General features: G+C 38.8%; 1 protein-coding gene across 5 annotated transcripts in view; it reads right to left on the reverse strand.

Annotated features, from left to right (window-relative positions):
- Window positions 1–6,249: 6,249 nt before the first annotated feature.
- KCNQ5 (potassium voltage-gated channel subfamily Q member 5) overlaps window positions 6,250–18,442 on the reverse strand; it is a 295,136-nt gene continuing 282,943 nt past the window's right edge. For 4 of the 5 annotated variants that reach the window (XM_050893934.1, XM_050893932.1, XM_050893931.1 and 1 more), the window contains 4 exons: window positions 16,972–17,080; window positions 8,599–8,730; window positions 7,592–7,718; window positions 6,250–7,191 (listed from right to left, as the gene is read on the reverse strand). In XM_050893934.1, coding sequence (XP_050749891.1) covers window positions 6,250–7,191; window positions 7,592–7,718; window positions 8,599–8,730; window positions 16,972–17,080 — 1,310 coding nt within the window. The remainder of the gene's footprint in view (window positions 7,192–7,591; window positions 7,719–8,598; window positions 8,731–16,971; window positions 17,081–18,442) is intronic. The other variant, XM_050893933.1, reaches the window with a different exon arrangement.

Here is an 18,442-nt window from a genome sequence, read left to right on the forward strand (position 1 = left end):
TCTCACTTCTCCCTTCTCCTTTCTCCTCTGCCGGCCTCGGGGCAGCCCTGGGTGGCCTCCACTGAGGAGGAGGCGGTGTTTTAGGACGGGAGGGGCACGAACTCGGTGGGAAGCCCCCGAAGTCTGTAGGGTGGCGGAGGGGGGAGGGGGAAGGCAGGCAGCCTCAGGGGAGGCTGGGGAGCGAGGGTGGCACTGAGGGATTTGCCTAGGTATGTAGGTTCGTGTCATGCTGATACATTGCAGTCTGAATTTTTTAGGGAAGTCATAATATTTAATCTCAAGCTTTAATGATACTCCCATGAAGATTTTAGTATGACTGAATGTAAAGCTGATACAATATTGGAAACAACCACAGAACGGCTGAGGTTGATGGAACCTCTGGAAGTCATCTTGTCCAACACCCCAGCTCAAGCAGGGACACCAGGAGCCAGTTGCCCAGGACTGTGTCCAGGCGGCTTGTGAATATCTCCAAGGATGGAGCCTCCACAGCCTCCCTGGGCAACCTGTCCCAGTGCTCGGTCACCCTCACACTGAAAAAAATAGAAAAAAAAAAAACTAAGAAGCAGCTAAGACCTCCCCCTCCCACTTTCAATTACACTGAAAATCTGCTAAATGAGGGTTTAAATTTCCCTTTTAGGCCTGGTCCTGTACTCCTATTGCACAGAGCTGAACAGTGAACATTTATGTGTGTGTCTTTATGGATGCACATTACCACCCGTGCCTGGCCGTTGTGACCTGCAGGGTAACTCAACAGGAAATACTTCACACTGCTGTCTTCTGACCCTTCCCTACCATCTCTGTGTACACGTGAAGCAAGACTGCCCAGTTTAACACGAGAACAGCGTGCATACATGTTTGCCTTTTTTCCTGTCCTGTGTTTATTCTTAGGCAGAGCTTGGCAATGTTCACATAGCCTGTGGGTACAAATGGCTGACATGGAAAATCTGCCTTTCTGGAGACTGCATCTTTAAATTTCAGTATCTAAGATTACGTTCATCAGAGAGAGGTCACCTACACATGGAAATATCTTGCTCTGAATTTGAAGCCTCCATGGAGGCAGTGACTTCACCACAAGAACAAGCTCTCTATATGTAATACTTCACGCTAAAATACTAAAGCTTAGCTTCAGCAGGACTGCAGGAAGAGCAAAGTGGGGAAAGAAGGCTGTAGGTTTGGTGCAGTAGCATTCTAGAGCAACTTTTATGATTCAACGCAGAGGAAAGGGCTTCACCTAGGCCTCAAGTTAAACTGAGGTAGCAGATGGGCCTTCCCTGCGGAATCCTGCTCCTCGCACAGGCCTCTGCTGATCCTGAATCAATTACCATTTATCTAACAGGGAAGGTAATAATAACTTCCAAGCTCGTTTTCATAGAGGTGCTGAAACATCTGAAGTTTAAGTAAACTCTGCTGTAAACAGTTACCAGAAACTGAATATATCAGACTGGCTTGTGCGCATTTTATTCTAGTAAACTTCCTTTGTGGTGTTTTGGTCCATTTAATAAAAAATTACAAAACTTCAAAAGGAGAACAATGAGCAAGCTTAAATTTTTTTTGTTGCCTGATATGTGCTCCCAACGTACAATCTTTTAGGTAAGGAAAAAAACCCAGTAAGCATAGTACTTTTCAAATAATTTTTATTAACAACAATATGGATTCAACTTTGTCAAGAGGTTACAATTAACATTGTAATGTACTGGCTAATGTCGTTGCAGTGTCAGTGGAAGCAGCCTTCGTGCTTTCTAAGCCTGTTACAAAACTGTCTTTTTATCTTTCGAAGAAGTAAAAAATGCTTCCGATAGCAGATGATATTGGGTATGTCTGGAATTGTCCTGTGTGTGGCCACAGCTGAATGAATGGCCACATTTGCATCCAGATGAATGAACAGGAAAATATTACATGCTTCCACTGACGCTGCAGGGGACAATTCTTATTTCAAAAACCAATTCACCTTTTTAGACAGTGACAGCACTTTGTGTGATGTTGTAATCCATTTGAATTAAGTCGATTAACACACTTGAAAAAAAACGTGAAGCAGAAATATCTGGGGCAAATTCTTTTCTGACCTGTATTTCATTCAAACCTAATGAATCCAAAAGGATTGCATGACATATGAGTCAGGATAAAAGTTGGCCCAGAGAGGCAAGTTCATTCCTGGTATAGGTGGGTTCAGTTCCTTTAAGGTCAGTGGAACTGAGCCTGATTATCCCAATGGAGGCTGAACTTCACCCAGTTGGGCAGTGAATTCATTGAAGTCAGTGAAGCCATCCAAGGATGAATTTAGCCTCAGGTGCTTAAACCCTTTTTTCGTTCCTTTGCTGTTACATTTTCTTTTCCTGCTTACTCCTCTTTTCTGATTATTCTCCTTTTCTCTGTGCTTTTTAAAAATGTCCCTTCTCTTCTTCCCTTTTTACATCAGTACTTTGTGCGTTATTTTTTATATAGTCAATGTGACATGGGTAAATTCAGCTAAGTATTAGTTTCCTCAGGAAATAACTGGAATATTACCATTTTCACTTTAAACAGATGCCCAACAAAATAAGGATTTGAATCTGAGCTCCCGATTCAAGAAAAATTCTTGAATTCCATAGAATGAATGAATTCCCTAGAATTTTTGCTTGAGTAAGGACTGCAGGTCCCAATCCAGAAATACTACTGTACATCAGATGTTCTACTATACATCAGCAATTCAGTATGATTTGTCTTATCACAGAAGAGCAGGTGAATTACTCATCACCATACTATAATGAGAGCAGTCACTCTAAGTAGGATTATCTCAAAAACATATGGAACAACTGTGGGCACTGTGAATAAAAGTGTATGATCTTTGCAATCTTGAACCCTAGGCTAAAACACCATATTCATATTTAAATAAAAAGTAGAGATCATATAAGCCAGGAGCAAATACACATTTTTAAACAAATAATAATCATCAAAACTATTCTTTTCAGTTCTCTCTTCAATCTGGTACAAGAAACATGCTGATCAGAAAACAGTTATTTGGATAAAGCTTAGTTCCTGAAGCTCTTACTTAAGTTCAAATTCTCTCTTCAACAATCCTCAAGTGGACTGTAAATCAGAAAAAAAATTGTCCTTTGTCCCTACTCGTGAACAATTCTTATTAGCTGTCATGAGCTGGACTTTAATAAGCAGCTCAGGACAAGACTTGAAAAGCCAGACAGGTCCTTCTTTTGTGAAACCAATAAATGACTGTCAGTCAAAAGACACTGTCTTTAAAAGAGAGAGCGTAGAAACAGGAAACTCCTCATGAGGAAATATGAGCAAAGCTTATAAAAATCCAAACAAACAATTCTTCCTCTCCAGAATTTCATATATTCACGACTCTTTCTATTTTCTATCAATATTATGTTAAAAAATTCCTATATGATAAGACTTGCAGCTACAAAAATAATAATGGTGAGCATAAAAGAAAAAAAATCAGGATTTTAAACCATAATTTGAAAAGATATGATCTTCTGGATTTATTAGTACTTTGTAAAGACATTAACATTTTCATACATAATTTATAGAACTCATTCTTTTGTGCACAAAATTGTATTAAATAAATTAACTTAAAATTAGAAGGACTCAAGCATGTCATTTAAGGCAAAAATACCAAGTTTCCGTGAGATAAATTATCAGCAAAACCCAAGGCCCTGTTTCTGTGCGGAATCGGTACGGGCAGGGCCAATGCTCAGTTCTCCCATTGACGCCTTCCGGGCTCAATGGGGGTGCAACCATCTGCTCATGCAGATGAAGGTGGAAGAGTGGTGTCCAATTCACGATGCCTCGATTTTTCGATCTCGTCAAGGAGGGGAAGGGAGTTTCATTCCTGACACACAGTTGCCATGTGCCCGATCTCCTGCTCCTGAACTGAACCTCAGTGCAGGTTTATGCTTAGGCCAGCAGGAGGCTTCATATGAAAGGCAAGAAAGGCACCATAAACCGTTAGGAAAAAGAAAGGAAAGCCTAAAAAAACCTTGTAACTTTTAAAATTTTGGATAGTACTTTAAACTTACAGATCTGTCTGGATAAACGGCAGACATTCAAATAAGTTAATAGTTAAATGAACTGAGATGTGGGAAAAAACCTATTCTCACAAAATTACTGTTGTAATCAGGCTTTAGTATGCCCAGACTGCACATAAAAGCAGGAAAGGCTGAATGTGGTAAATTATATGGCAAATCAGTGGTGAAGAAATTGTGCTTCAAGGTGTCTTTCAGGATTTAACAGCTGAAGTTTGCTCCGGCGTAAGCCATGGAACACAGTGTACCATCCGTGGACCCCGTATAACAACACAATATATACACTCTACAGTTTGCATGTACTTTCACATAATAAGGTTGTCATGTAACATCCAGGAATACTTCTGTAAAGGAAATATGGAAGCAGAAATTACAATGGTTTCATAGTAAACAGATCAAGTCCTTCACAATACAATCTACAGCATTTAGCCATGGTTAAGACTGGAGTGATGTTTTTGATGTACATAGTAAGTTCCCAGCAGGTCTGGGCCTTGAGAAAACACTGCCCTGAGTGAGCTGGCACTGGCACCCCTGTACATTCGGTGTTCCTGCTGCTAGAGGGAAGCTGAGCCCGAGTCGGGTTGTCTACAAGCCAGCGGTGCAGGTGGGGTGTAAATCTGAGGGGAGGCAACACACAGAAACCTCGTTCAGCTGGGAAGAGCGAAAGCCTGTTTAGGCTCCACAGGGGTTCTCCCAGTGGCGAAGCCTTGCTGGGGATGTGCAGATAGGCACTAACACTGCTCCTGCATCAGCAGAAGTGAAGTGTAGGTTAGGATAAGAAAGAAAGAGGATGTATCAAGCAGGAATGCTCGGTCTGATGTAGGCTTTGAATTTGAAAACTCAAGTATTAGGAGGAGGGAGTCTGAAGGTCCCTTCTTGGAAAGTTCACAAGAAATGACTGCAGTTGGGACACAGTGTTGAGCTGTAAGAGTGTGACCACTTTACCCTCTCTCCCCCTACCCTTTTATTTAAAAGGCAAACAAACAAAAACAAACAAAAAAACCCCTTGCCTTCAGGTTTTTTTTTCAGTTAAGGTGGTCTTCCCTACTTCTATTTCCATTTCTGATTGCCTACATGGCTTTTTTTTTGGAAATAGCACTTAGTATTTGTGACTGACAGGCTGGATTTAAAAAAAATATATCTTCTTGCCTCTTTACCTTCCTTGTTTCTTTTTCTGGGATCATTTCCCTTCCTGCCCATCTAAATCCATATTCTTTTTTTTTCTTCATTGATTGTGTTGTCTTTCTCTCTTCCCTGTTCTGTCCTCTTTAGTTTTACTCTGTATTTCAGTTCCTCATTTTCCCTCCTTTCCCAGCCTTATGAAGTGCTGTCATGGTATCTGGTTGGGTCTGCAAGGAAAATTGCCAAAATTTCCACAGAAGGAAATATTGCTTCTACAATAAAGGCAGCGCCTGCTTCCTTCCCTCACCTCCTGCTGCCAAAATGTTTCAGATTCACAAGATGATAGCTCCTCAATGAGACTGGAAGAAGGAGAGATTCCCCTGAATTTTTAGTGCAGTCACCCAGGTTATTCACTTCTGAGGCCAGCCCCAATCCTTAAAACACAAACTTCTCATAGCAAAACAATGTTCTTGTTATAAAGAACAACATGATAGTGGTGTGTCAGGTACTTTTGCCACAGCGCTAAATCACCAAAAATCGGATGGATATTAACGTACTGTTTTTCAAAGTTAAAAATAACTGATTACTGATGAGCTAATGTGTGTATCTTGCAACTGGCAGCCATTTCTAATCCCATATTACTGGTTTCCTTGGTACCTTGCTAGCAGCTGTAGATAATTTTTTTGTTGTAAACATAAACTATCATCTAAATCAGGACATTATATATATATATTTAATTAGTTCAGCAGCAAAGTGCTTTAAACCTTATGATTTTTACTTCTGCCCTGTAGAAACGGCACTAGGTCTAAATGCTCAAATTTTTGCTTTTTGATACATCCTGCAGCATTAGCTTTGTAGGCAACTCATTATTTAAACCTACTGTACTACATGAAAGGCTGCCGTACTGTAGGTGTAAATTTGAATGTTAGCCATCACTTAAACATGCATTTTCATGCAACTAGGAGATATGGGCTCATTCAACTGCTTTGCAGATTCATCCTGATTTTTGTGATTTTATCTTATTAAAAAGGCTTTCAAAACAGTTCATGCTATGATATGTATGACTAGAGGAATGACCCAGCCAATGAAGAAAGCCCACAAGCTGTTATTTAAGTTTGACGTGGAGCAGATTGAGTGCTTCTGTACCGTCCCCTGGCTTGCAGATGCTTTGAGATGATCTTGATATTCCAGTCCTTAGAGAGTCAGCAGACAGAGCTGTTTCCACTAATGGACGCGAGATGGCTTCAGTAGTCTCTGTTCCTGCCTCTGTCTCCAACTCTTCATCAGTTATAAATAATTTTGACTCCCTCCATTTGGAGTATACGTCTTGGCTACCTCTGGAACCACTGGAGTCACTGCCAGCAATCTGTACATTCAGTTCTTCTGTTGATTGTATAAGGTTTTGTACAGATAAAGATTTTCCTAAATCCATTTGCACCACAGGTTTAACTGAGAGCAAAGGTTCCCCTTCTGTATCCAGACTTTTTCTCCATGTGAGATCCTTCGTCGCACTGGGCTGTGCAACTTGTCCTTTATCCTTTGATGCAACAAGGCAAGCGGTGACATCGGAAATATTTTCCTGTGTGGTTACAGGAATAATATGAACGGGCTCAGGCCTATTGATATGCTTCATTGATGAGAAAGGTGGTATTTGTAATGTTGTTGGAGTTGCTGGCTTAGTTGCCTGGTTTATTTGGTTTGATGTGTTATTAACTGTTGCAGGTCCATCGTTTGGCACTTGCGTTGCTTGACTATGCATAGCTGGACTAAAAGCATAGTAAGCGTGAGTGCTAAATTCATTTGGTGTCAGTATAAGCTGTAGGCCACGAGGCAGATTGGCACTAGCTGATCTGGATACACATCCACTAATTTGTGCAGAATTAGACAATTCTTTGCTGTCTGATGGACTCTGATAATCAGAAGTCTGCTCACACTCAAAAGCTGGCGTTTGAAACGAAGCCAAAGTGAGCGCGGATGCAGATCCTTTTCGCAAAACTTGTTGATAAATATCTAATAGACAGTCCAGTTTTGACTCAATGGATTGTACCTATAGGAGGAGAGGAAAAGGTTAACGTTAATGCCAAATACTAATTTTAAATATTTGGAACCCAAGCAAAGGAAAAATGTGACTGCTGAGGAGAAAAATGGAAGGAGCTTGGTATATGCTATTGACCCTTGAAAAATAATGTCAAGAGCCATGTAAATTTTTCAGAAGCAAGCTGATAAAAGGGAAAAAAATCTAGCAACCTGCGGTTTTTCCCTACTTACTTTTCTGTACATGGAAGACAGTTAAGGTAATACAATTCATATCAATTTTATTTCAACATGTAAATGAAGCAGATATTAGAAAAAAAAAATTTACCTGTTCAGCCTTTGAAACTGGCAATAAAATACACAAAAGGCATGAGCAGTAGAGCAAGACAAAGCGACACAGATAATCACTCTACCTGTTTCTCCACCTTGACTACACGCCCTAACATACTGAGGTCATCAGTTGTCTCATTCTCTGCAGGATTCTTTTCTCTGCTTCTTTTATCTGCTGTGATTTGTCCTTTCCCAAGAATTTGGTCAACGCTGTAAGAGAAATCAAAAGCTGCTGTGATTCCTGAAAACAGTGATGATACAGAAGTGTTTGCTATATCCGTACATTAAAAATTAAAATCACAGTACTTCAGAAAAGCACTTGAGAAAGAAGACAAACTTAATTTTATTAATTAAGAAAAGAAAAAAAGGGATTTTTGAGCATTTGAGACTGCTTTGCTTTTCCATTGGCACTAACGAGGGGCCAGAACTTAGCCATCATCTGGGAGAGCCAGGGCTAGACTTGCTGAGAGGGGAGAGAGGATGTGGCCTCTCCAGCAGCCTGATGTTGTGGAGGAACAGACATACCAGTGCCACCCTCAGCTCTCCCATCCTAACAGCAGCATCGAGTCCTGGGAAAGTGTTCAGCTTGAAGCAGGAATCTCAGCCCTGATGCTAGTAATGATACACATGATGCAATGATGTGGTTTGGTTGGTTTTTTTTAATTATTATTGCTGGGAATCTAGAACATAAAAACTACATAAATACTACATTACCAGTAGTTCCCAATTTCTTTTATGTGAAGAGAGAAAGTCTGGGATGGAAAAAGGCAATTCTCAATGTCCACCTCATCCTTTTGGCAACCTCCTGACTAAATCCTTGCTTATGAATGGAATTTACAGATAAAGGATTACCTTTTCTATTGTTCAGACTTCCATTTTCTGGGGACAATTTAGATACATGGTTTTTTGTTTGGTTTTACCCACAATGTAATTTCTGGCTCAGCTGTGTTCACAGAAAGAGAGGCTGGGCTGAAGCATGGATGGCAATTTGTACCCAAATATAACACAGAAATGTTAAACGTTACCAATATTCATTATGCAGTGAATGACGTAAGATGCTTATGCAGAGCAGAAATTATTCTTTCCTTACCGTGACTGAAGACTCTTAATCCTGCATAACATGTCTAGATGACCTGCTGAATACTGTTCAATGACATCTTTGACATCATATGGACGAAGTGTTTCCTTAAACTTTCTCTTTGCAACATGAAATTTCATAATTCTGTGGGGAAAAAGCATTTCATAGATTAGTCTTCAACAGTTGTGAAACAATACAATATATTCCACTGACAAAATCTGACAGCTAATTTTTAAATGGAAGATATTTTCAATACAGCTTGTGCAAGTGAACTTTTCCTTTTACACAATTGTTTTTGTAAGTACAAATGTGTAAGTACAAATGCATTGTAGCTATCCCTTTGAATCGTTATTTAAGAAAGATCAGGTAACACTACTTTAAAGAGTGCAGAGCATGTTTAGTTTATCGGTATACACCTATTTGGCTTTTTTATGCTAGGTGCCTGATATGAAAGGTACTGAAGTACATGCTTAATTTAAATCTGGGATTAGTCCCACTGACTTGAGTGGGATATTCTGTAAGATACATTTCTGCTTAAGCTAATTCTGTCCTTGTTAGAGGAAAGATTTCTCTAACAAATTGATTACACAAACATAAATAATAGTATTCTTTTTCTGGCACTCATTTTAAGTTCTTTGCTTTCCATTTTGTAAAAAATTTAAATTTATGCACCCAATTAATTTTTAATCCATTTTTATTTTTAATTAACATTCAGGCCTAAGTATTTTTTTAAATTTATTTTGCTGACTTAAGATCAAACTTTGTAGGCTAAAGAGAAGTTTTCATGTTTGTTCCATATTGAAATCTATGGGAATTATTGTTTAATTAGCATTGGTGATTTTTTCCCTTGAATTTTACTGCAGAATAGTAAGTGTCAGATAACAGTAAATATCCAAAATTGATGAATGACATATGTTTTTTATGTGAGACTTGCACAAGTTTCTGTGATGCTTATGTGAATATGTGATGTCCACTGAGTAGCTCTTCTTAGAATGAAAAGCTTGATGTTAAATCGCAGATTTTAAATAATAGAAATGACAAATTTGGAAAGTAAATGACAGTGAGCCAATTCTCCAGGTCAGCTGGTAAAACCTGCAGTTCTCCTTGGTTTACATGAGAACTGCAGAAGAGAGAACCGTGCAAGAACTGGGAGAGAAGCCAAGGGATCAGGTGTGTTGGCCATTCTGGTCTGTGTTACAGAGCTTATGAATCCCCATTAGGGCCAAACTGCTGATTATTTGCTATGTATTACAATTAAAAAAGCAGAGACAGTAAATTGGCATCCTATTTCAAATGCCAATATTTCATGCTAATATACTCCCTCTGTGTTTACTAAGATACGTATTTAGCAGCTGTAAGACAATGAATTATAATAAAAACCAAAACATGGCTCTCGCTCTGTGATAAAAACAGATTAGTAGTGGTTTAGTGGAATTTAGGAAAACCATACTTTGTATAGTTAGGACAGACATTATGATAACAGGTATGTACAGACAGATTAATAGTATATAGTGATCCTCTACTGATTTCTGCAGCATACATAAATGTTCTTCCAAATAATATCAGCCTTTTCCCACAGTGCTTAGGTTGTTGATTTTTTCCATGCTGGTAACTTCCAGTTAAAAATGAGATTGCTTGTCACTGGTATAGAGCTTGAACTATGAATCTGATTATAGAAATTAAAAATGGAAGAGGCCTGTTAGGAGTAGTCCATCACCTTGACAGTTCAGGACTGATCTCCATGCAGTTTTAAATATGTCAGATGATGCACTTTCCTCTTTTCCATTGTCAGCCAGTTCTACAGGCTAATGGCTTTTGGCGTCTTTTGTAATCTGAAGGCCTCTGAAGCTGGCATGCAGATTTTTTTTCTTTTAGGTGTCAAATGATGCCAAGATGTTCTGTTCATAATAGCACTGACAGCACAGACCATCTCCTGGAATCTAGTTCTTTATTCAGGTTACAAAGAATAAATGATGTAGCTGACATACAAGAAAGTATCATTCTTTTGTTATTATACTCTCCGTTTTGGTGGTCACAATTTTTTACTTCACGTTCTTGATAAAGTAAAAAAATGAAACTCTATTAGAAAAGTAGAGCCAGAGGATTAATAGCATAATTGAATACAACTGAATTTACCACAACTGGGTGATTTTACAGGAGAAGAGGCAGAAGACTAATTTTTATTAACAGCCATAGAAGCTTCTTAATCACTGTGCACAAAAGTCTTCTTTACTGCTTTGCAGCTTTATAACAGTTTTTTTTGCTTATCAAGGCAGTTTGTTCATAATATTCAGAAGTCAAACACAGGATCGAAAGCATCACAGCTATACCAGTGAGGTGTAACTGTACTATTTCTGGTTTAGGTATTAGCTCATGTGATGCCATCTTAATTAACTTCAGCAAGGTTTGGAACAGACCCATATTGCTTACTTCTTTTTGCTTCAAATATATGAAATTTTACATAAACTGCAAAAACCTGAAGGGTTATAGAAGACTGGCATTTTAAAAGCCTGCAAGTTAATTAAGAAACAGAAAACCTGAATTCTTTCAGTGATGGAGCCTAGCAACTGCTTTGCAGTTATTAAATTTGGTTGATTCTCCATGGTTATTTACTGTCAATTTTAAAAGCTCAGTTGGCTTTCTATATCTTGAAATAACTATGTAATTGAACTTGATAGGCTTGAACACCCATCCTGAAAGATCATTACAACTGTATAGAGCATATTCAACAATAGTGAACAAAAAAGCCTTTGAGCTTCCTTCATTCGTGCTTCTAGAATAAAAAGTTGCCTATTCTGGTGTGTTCCTGTGTAATAAAAACGAAGGGTTCAGTTCGGGTGGGTAACCTACTTGTACAAAAAAAGGGAAAATGAGCACAAAGTTATTCATACCCCAAGTATCTGAAGCACCAGGACTTAACACAAACAGGAGGAACAGGGCAAACAGCTCGGTCTGTCTTTTCTAGTTATACCACAAGAGGGCAAACAAGACTCATCAGAAACTAAACCGAGTCGCCACCGGCAATACGGAACCGCTAGTGCTGACCAAACAGCAGTAATTCAAAGTAAGAATTAACCCAAAAGAACAAAACCGTGTAGTCCCCATGACTTTTTTAGACATTATTTGTTATTTTTAAATCGCTGTATGCCGTGTAGCGAGGTGGTATTTTATAACTCTAATCTAATGTCGTAGACGATACACGGTTGTAAACCTACCCAAGTCACAAGCGTGACAATTTTCCGTCGAGAATTAGCCATAAAAAGTAGCCTATTTCAATGATGCATCCAGAGGAGAGCAGAAAAAAAGTCTTTTGTGTTGAATTAGACCAATATATCAACGTGCTTTGCCTGTAGTTAACATCTAAACCACAGGTCCCACTAATCTTTACATGCCCTGGTAATTTGTAGAAAGTTACAGGTCCAATACCAACTTTTGTCTTATTGACCCCTAGCAGCCAAAAGCAGCATCCATGTCATTTAACTCTTGTCAAATGCAGGATCAGTACTGATCTAGAATGACAGTGTTTTCTGAACGTGCAGGTTGCATATCTTTCCTGGCATTTGTTGCATTTTAATTTCCATTCATGTTGCCCCTTCCAGTATTAAAAGCTATTCTGCTTGTCATCAGTGCACTTTACTGAGACTGGCACCAAGTCAGAACATCTCTAATCCTCTGTGCAGCCCTGTCGTACTCATGTTATTTTTTTAAACTCGTATCTTGTCAGTCTTGTCACTATCTCAAGAAGAAATGGAGCTTCATTCTACTGGGATTCAGGTAAACTCATACATGGTTACTGCTTTGAAGATTAAAAGACAGGTTGTTTTACCCATAGCTAGATGAGGCGACCACAGGTTGTTTGCTCACTTACTACATCAGGAAAGCAGGTGCCCACAGATCTAGTTGTGCTGGTTCCTCCATCTCTCTACCCTTACCTTGCCAAATAACCCTTCTTCCTGGTAAACTGCAACGTGCAGGAGAGATCAGGATCCAATATAGAGAGGCCAACAGACAAAGGTGGTTGAGAGATACTTCTACTACGTGTGGGGTGAGTGGGTCAAAATTGCCTCCTCTCTTGGGTCTTGACCTGGACTAACCCATCCCCTAGGAGCCAGAGACATTGTTTTCTCCCAAGCACAGTGCTGTCGTAGCCAAAGACACATCTAAGAGCCTTGCCTAGACTCTGAAGACCATCTGGGCAGAAAATATACAATGTGTTGGGATTTAAAAGAAATAGAGGATTCTGAAACACCACCATTGAACAAATTCATTATGGCTGCTAAAAATACATTTTATAGGTGTAGCAGAAACATTTCAAAGACTGATCATAAATGGTAAATTATATTTTCCTTCTTTGGCTATTAAATATGTATGACTATTGAACTATACAGCTTATCAGCTCAAGAATTCTCAAGTTTCATTACTTTTAGCTACATTTATTATTATTATTTCTTAATAACAACAAATGAAAACATATCTATGCAATCACTAGAGTTAAAGAGATAAAAGACCTCTTAGGTCAGCAAGTTCATCTTCCTGCCATTGCAGTTATTTCCTATTGCATATTTATTTATGCTTCTCAAATCTAATTTTATACTCCATAAATAGTAAAATAATTCCATCATTTCCATTGTGGAGAGTATTACAGAATTTAGTGCCTCTTGCTATGAAAAATGATCAGAGATATCGCAATATATGGAAGCAGGGTATCCTCATCTTCTTTCTAGTCTCTTTTATATACATTCATCATTGTGAACTAACAGAGCTGGAAAATGCAATGTTTTTTGTTAGTCTCCGGGAACTCTGCAGGATATTAATGGCTTTTTGTTCACGACAAGACTAGGGCCGGTTGAGTAATACTACAAAACCTGCTGGCACAAAGGCTCAGTGTACCGCTAGCAAGAACTGCTTTGTGCACTGCTCTGATCCCAGCCGGAGGCTGCGGAAGAGCAGGACTGATCCTGGCCTGGCCAAAGGCATGCTCTGGAGCACACCACGTGTCACCACGCTACCCATCTGTTCCCTACGCACCCAACATTGTGCAAATGCATCAAGCAGCTTTTCCTTACTTTCCCTACTGCCTCAGTTGATCTTTCCTGACAGAGAGTTTGTAGTAAGGGGGCATGGAGGGAGCAGCACAAGAGATGGGCTGTGGAAGAGTCAGCCTGGGGAGCTTTGAGAGGAGGCTGACAGCTTGACATGTTACTGGACAGGTCTGTCCAGTGAGTCTTCAGTAGGACTGGTTGGGAGTCCTATTTTTGGAAAGGGCCAATAAGTTAAGAATTTTTTCAGGAAAGGATTATTTTCTCCATCTCCTGCTTTGACTATTTCAAAATGAAAGTTTGGGGGTTTGCTTGTTTAAAATTAAAAAGTTGTTTTGAAGAATAAAGTAGTCCTGAGAAAAATGTAAGTAAGCAAGGTCAAAACTGAAGCAGTACACCTTGAAATTACCAAAATGAAAGATTATAAATAAACCAGTTTTTGTCTTTTGCTATTTCAAGGCTGTCCAGCCTGCGAGTAACCAGCACATTCTAGGCTCCTTTCACAGAAAACCACCCCAGTTCTTTCTGATTCCAAAACTGAGAGGCCTTACTTCTGTAAACCCACAGGCATGAATTAATTTTGTTAATTTCATTTTTTCCCCAAAACAAAAGGACCATTTGTATCATTGTAAAACAATTTGTACCCAGCTCTAAGCAGGAAGAAATAATTACTCTCCCTTATTGCAATTTTTCAAGGTGATGTAGCCAGAATGGATTCAACTGTGTGTGCTTATATTTGGGTCTTTTTGTTTTTTTTTTTTTTTTTTTTTTTTTTTTTTTTTTTTTTTTTTTTTTTTTTTTTTTTTTTTCATTTTTCAGCTTTGTGCAGAAAAAAAAAAAAAAAAAAAAAAAAAAAAAAAAAAAAAAAATAGTTAACTATGGCTCGCATACTGGCATTCTTTTTTTTTTTTTTTTTTTTTTTTTTTTTTTTTTTTTTTTTTTTTTTTTTTTTTTTTTTTTTTTTTTTTTTTTTTTTTTTTTTTTTGCTTAGTGTTTCTCATGAAGCTATGCAAGTACCTGCTCTTCATCTGTCTTGTATACCAGCATGAAAGGAAAATCAGCCTCCACCCTCCGCCATTGCCTTTGCAATTCAAAGCCGTTGCTAAAAACAAACTTCAAAATGAGGCACAAAGTTTCCATATAGGCAGATGTTATCATCTTGAAATTCTACAGTTACTATATAGTGTCTCAGATCCTTCTTCAGATGTTTGCATAGATCCCAGTGTAGTCAGGTAACAGATACTCTGAATAATCAGAAAGAGGAGTATCAGCTACCTAGCGAACTAAATTATCAGTGTCTTGATTTTGAGAGATTAAGGTATAGCATTTAACAGAAGTCTGAAGATCATGGCATATTACTGCTTTACAGATCTGAAACAAAGGTATGTTTCTGAAGCAAAACGTATGTGCCACTTGTAATCTAGTGAAACGCTAACATTTGCAGGGAGAGATGGGAGAGATTCATGGCTAATTGATAGCATTGAATTGAATTGAATGCAGAATTCTTATTCTCAGTCTCAGTGGTGAAATGAGTTGGGTTTTGGTAAGCCAAGTGTACAGAGAAAAAGCTGGAGATAATCTAAAAAGTTGACTCTTATCAGTTAAATAGTGCATGTCTGAAACCACCAAACTGTTGCATCTTTGCTCTTCTTATTAGAACGTTTCTGTGGATGGCACTGTGGAGAAAGTTTGCCAACTATGTCCTTCACATTTGGTTACTTTCCATTTGAGCTGATAATTACCAAGAGAACCAAGCAGAGGTACAGGTGATGCACTGAACAATCCAATGGTGCCTTTGAAAACAAGCTCCGTGAATTTAGTGTTAAAATGTCAAGTTGATCTTAAGGAATTTGGACAGTGTTAAGAATGAGAGGACCATTGGTATCACTTGCCAGTACAGTGGCAAGGTGCACTTGGAGCCAAGAGTCAACCAGTCTGTTTAAAATGCAACATCACAGACAAGGATCTTTGGCACCAGAGCCAACAGACTATGCTGATTGTTCCTAATTTGAGCATTTGCCGTTTGAAGGAATAGGCCTGCCTTGTAGGTGGGTGTCCACTGTGTAGAAGGATTTCTGTCACCTGCTGAAACATTGCTGGCAAGAGATGGTTCTCAGTGGTGACATTTGAGTTGCCAGTTGCAGTGGCTGTGGACACGGACCTGGTATCTGACACCTCCTGTGAGGTCATTTCCAGGCAGGTTGGAAAAATGGTTGGAACAGACATCTGCAAGTGATCTGTCAAGCTGTCTGTGCTAGTAGAAAAGTATTAGAAACAGCCTTACTTGCTATCTGTCATCATTGGCAATCAGTGGAAAAAGGGAAAGGAAATACAAGTAGCCTAGAGGTTATCACTGTATGAAATTATTTGATAAAAAGAGCTTGAGTTCTTTCTTCCCATAGTGCTGAGAAAACTCAGGCGAGAGTGTCCCTGCAGGAAAACATCATCTTTCCACAGGGTTTTGCAGAAACCCCCTGTGGCTGTTGCGTGCCTGCCTGCCTGCCTGCCTGCCTGCCTGCCAAGAAAGGTGCCGGGCACTGATGTGACTGTGATGCAGAGCCAGTGGGGTGACCCCCAGCAATAACCTCGGGTTTGCTGCCAGCAGAGAGAGAATGCTTGAGCTCTCCTTGCTTGTCGATCTAGTCTTTATGGTGGGGATTTTGCCTGTCAGGATTTGCACTTCAAAATATTCAGGCAGATGAAGAGCCTTGGCAGTCTCAGGAGGGTGAATGCTAAGTTTAAGCTTTCAATACAGGTAATTTTGTAAGTTTCAATGCAGTTTGCTACTTTCTTGGAAAAGAAGGAGACTATTAGTTTTCAATTACGGGGGTTATATTTAGTTCAATGGATAGTGGCAGGCAAGGCTTTGCACAATTGAATGAACGTAATTATTCTGCTGTTACCAGAAGAAAGTTGCAATAAAAGTCATATGACAGACGGTTTCAGGAATATGGAAATGCAATAAAACCCTGAAGTTTTAAAGGAAATAACTTTTCCAGGCAAGGTGATACACATTGAGTAAAACTACATCAAACTACATTACAGTATTTTGGATTACAGGAAATATAGTGGAAACCAGCATTCATTATGCTCTTTCTTTTCTGAGTCAAATCATGTAATATTTTTAGACATTGAAAAGCTGATAACAGAACAGATAAAATATTTTAACTTTTAATTAAAATACTGATGAAAAGGAACCATAAATAAACTATATTAGCATTAGTTATGTAACAAATATAGCCATGTAATAAGTTCAACTAACTATATTTATTAATTGACATGCAGTTAATTAGTATCTTAATTAAAGAAACCTCAAATATTTATCCATTCAGTATTTTTTACTCACCTGATTGCTCTGATGACAGTTTTAAGCGCAGGGGTGAGATCTTCTACTGACACATCACACTGGCACCCTTTATCATCATAAACATCATCTGTTCCAAGACTGGTGTCAGCTGCAAAATACAAGAGAACACTGAACAAGCAGCATTTAAAAATCTCTTCCTTAGTGTTTTCTAACCACCTGCACAGTGGTTCTGGAAAAATAAGGACTACCAATTAAATAAGACAGAGCTTCATCAGTTTACAAACTATATGATGCACTTGTGTGTGTGTATGCTTGTGTCATAAAAGGCCTGGGTAGTCTCCAGTGTAAAGAGTAAAAGTTAGAAAGGAAGAAAGCCCTGTTATTTTTCAAACAAATCAATAGTTCAGTACCAGTATGTCTATTCCTGATGTCTCACTGTTTTTCATCACATTCTCTGTCTTAACGGAAAGTGGTGAGCTAACAGATGTAATGGCAGAATCAAAAGATGCTGAAGTTAATATTAAACTGTTATTTTTTTTACCTCTATGGATCAACCTGACATTGAAGACAAAGGAGAAGATCCATTTCATTTTATAAGGAGGCTGTGGAATGATCCAACGCTTTATTACAGATGAAAATAAATGAAGTACCTTTTTACCAGAAATGAATAGAGAATGACATCTATCATGGATCAATTGCCACCTTAAACCTCAGAGCCATGTAGCTGTTGCAGCCTTCCTTTCCAATAGGAGCTTAAGCCAAGTTACTGTATTTATTTGCCTGAAAAAAATGGATCCTCTACCCTTTCCTAACACCGCCTCTGCAGAGTTACCATTTGAGAATTAGTTAGAAACCTCAGAAATGCCCAGTGTACCTCAATACACAAAGAAAACAGGGACTGATGCATGACTAAGAAGGTTTACAAACTTAAAATGCACTGGAATGGGAACGGAGCAAGGAGGGCAGGGTCAGTGGATGCCCATATGTCATATATGTCTCGAAGGCATGTGAAGTACAGGACAACTCTTGGGGGTAGATGTTTTTTCCTCCCAAACCATCTTTCTTTAACTGCATAAAGTCCAAGTGCCCAGGTGAAGAATTTCACCCAAGGTCAGTGTATTTCGACATGTAAGCATCTCTGCTTCATGAGGAAGAGAGTGTAAAATGAAAGAGTGACATGAAATAGAGAAAAAAGAATGGGATTCAGTAACTCCCAGTAATGGAGGAGATTTCTTCCTAGTCCTATGTCCCTGCCTACATTCATGCTGTTATTTAAAATGTAGGCTTAGTCATCCAGAAACACTGCAAGTAAACCATTTCAGGGGCTTCTATTATAAGCAGATTTGAAGCTCAATCAGACACAAATGATTGCAGGACATTTTTTGCAAGTTCCTTTTTCAGAAAGACTGTAAATTAAAGAAGAAAAATATTCTTTGTCAGTCAGAAGTGCCTGGAAATTTCATGGTACCTTTTAAATCTAATAGGAATGCCATCTTGGCATAAGCGGCGT

The sequence above is a fragment of the Gymnogyps californianus genome, chromosome 3, assembly GCF_018139145.2.
Source record: "Gymnogyps californianus isolate 813 chromosome 3, ASM1813914v2, whole genome shotgun sequence".
Classification (NCBI taxonomy): domain Eukaryota; kingdom Metazoa; phylum Chordata; class Aves; order Accipitriformes; family Cathartidae; genus Gymnogyps; species Gymnogyps californianus.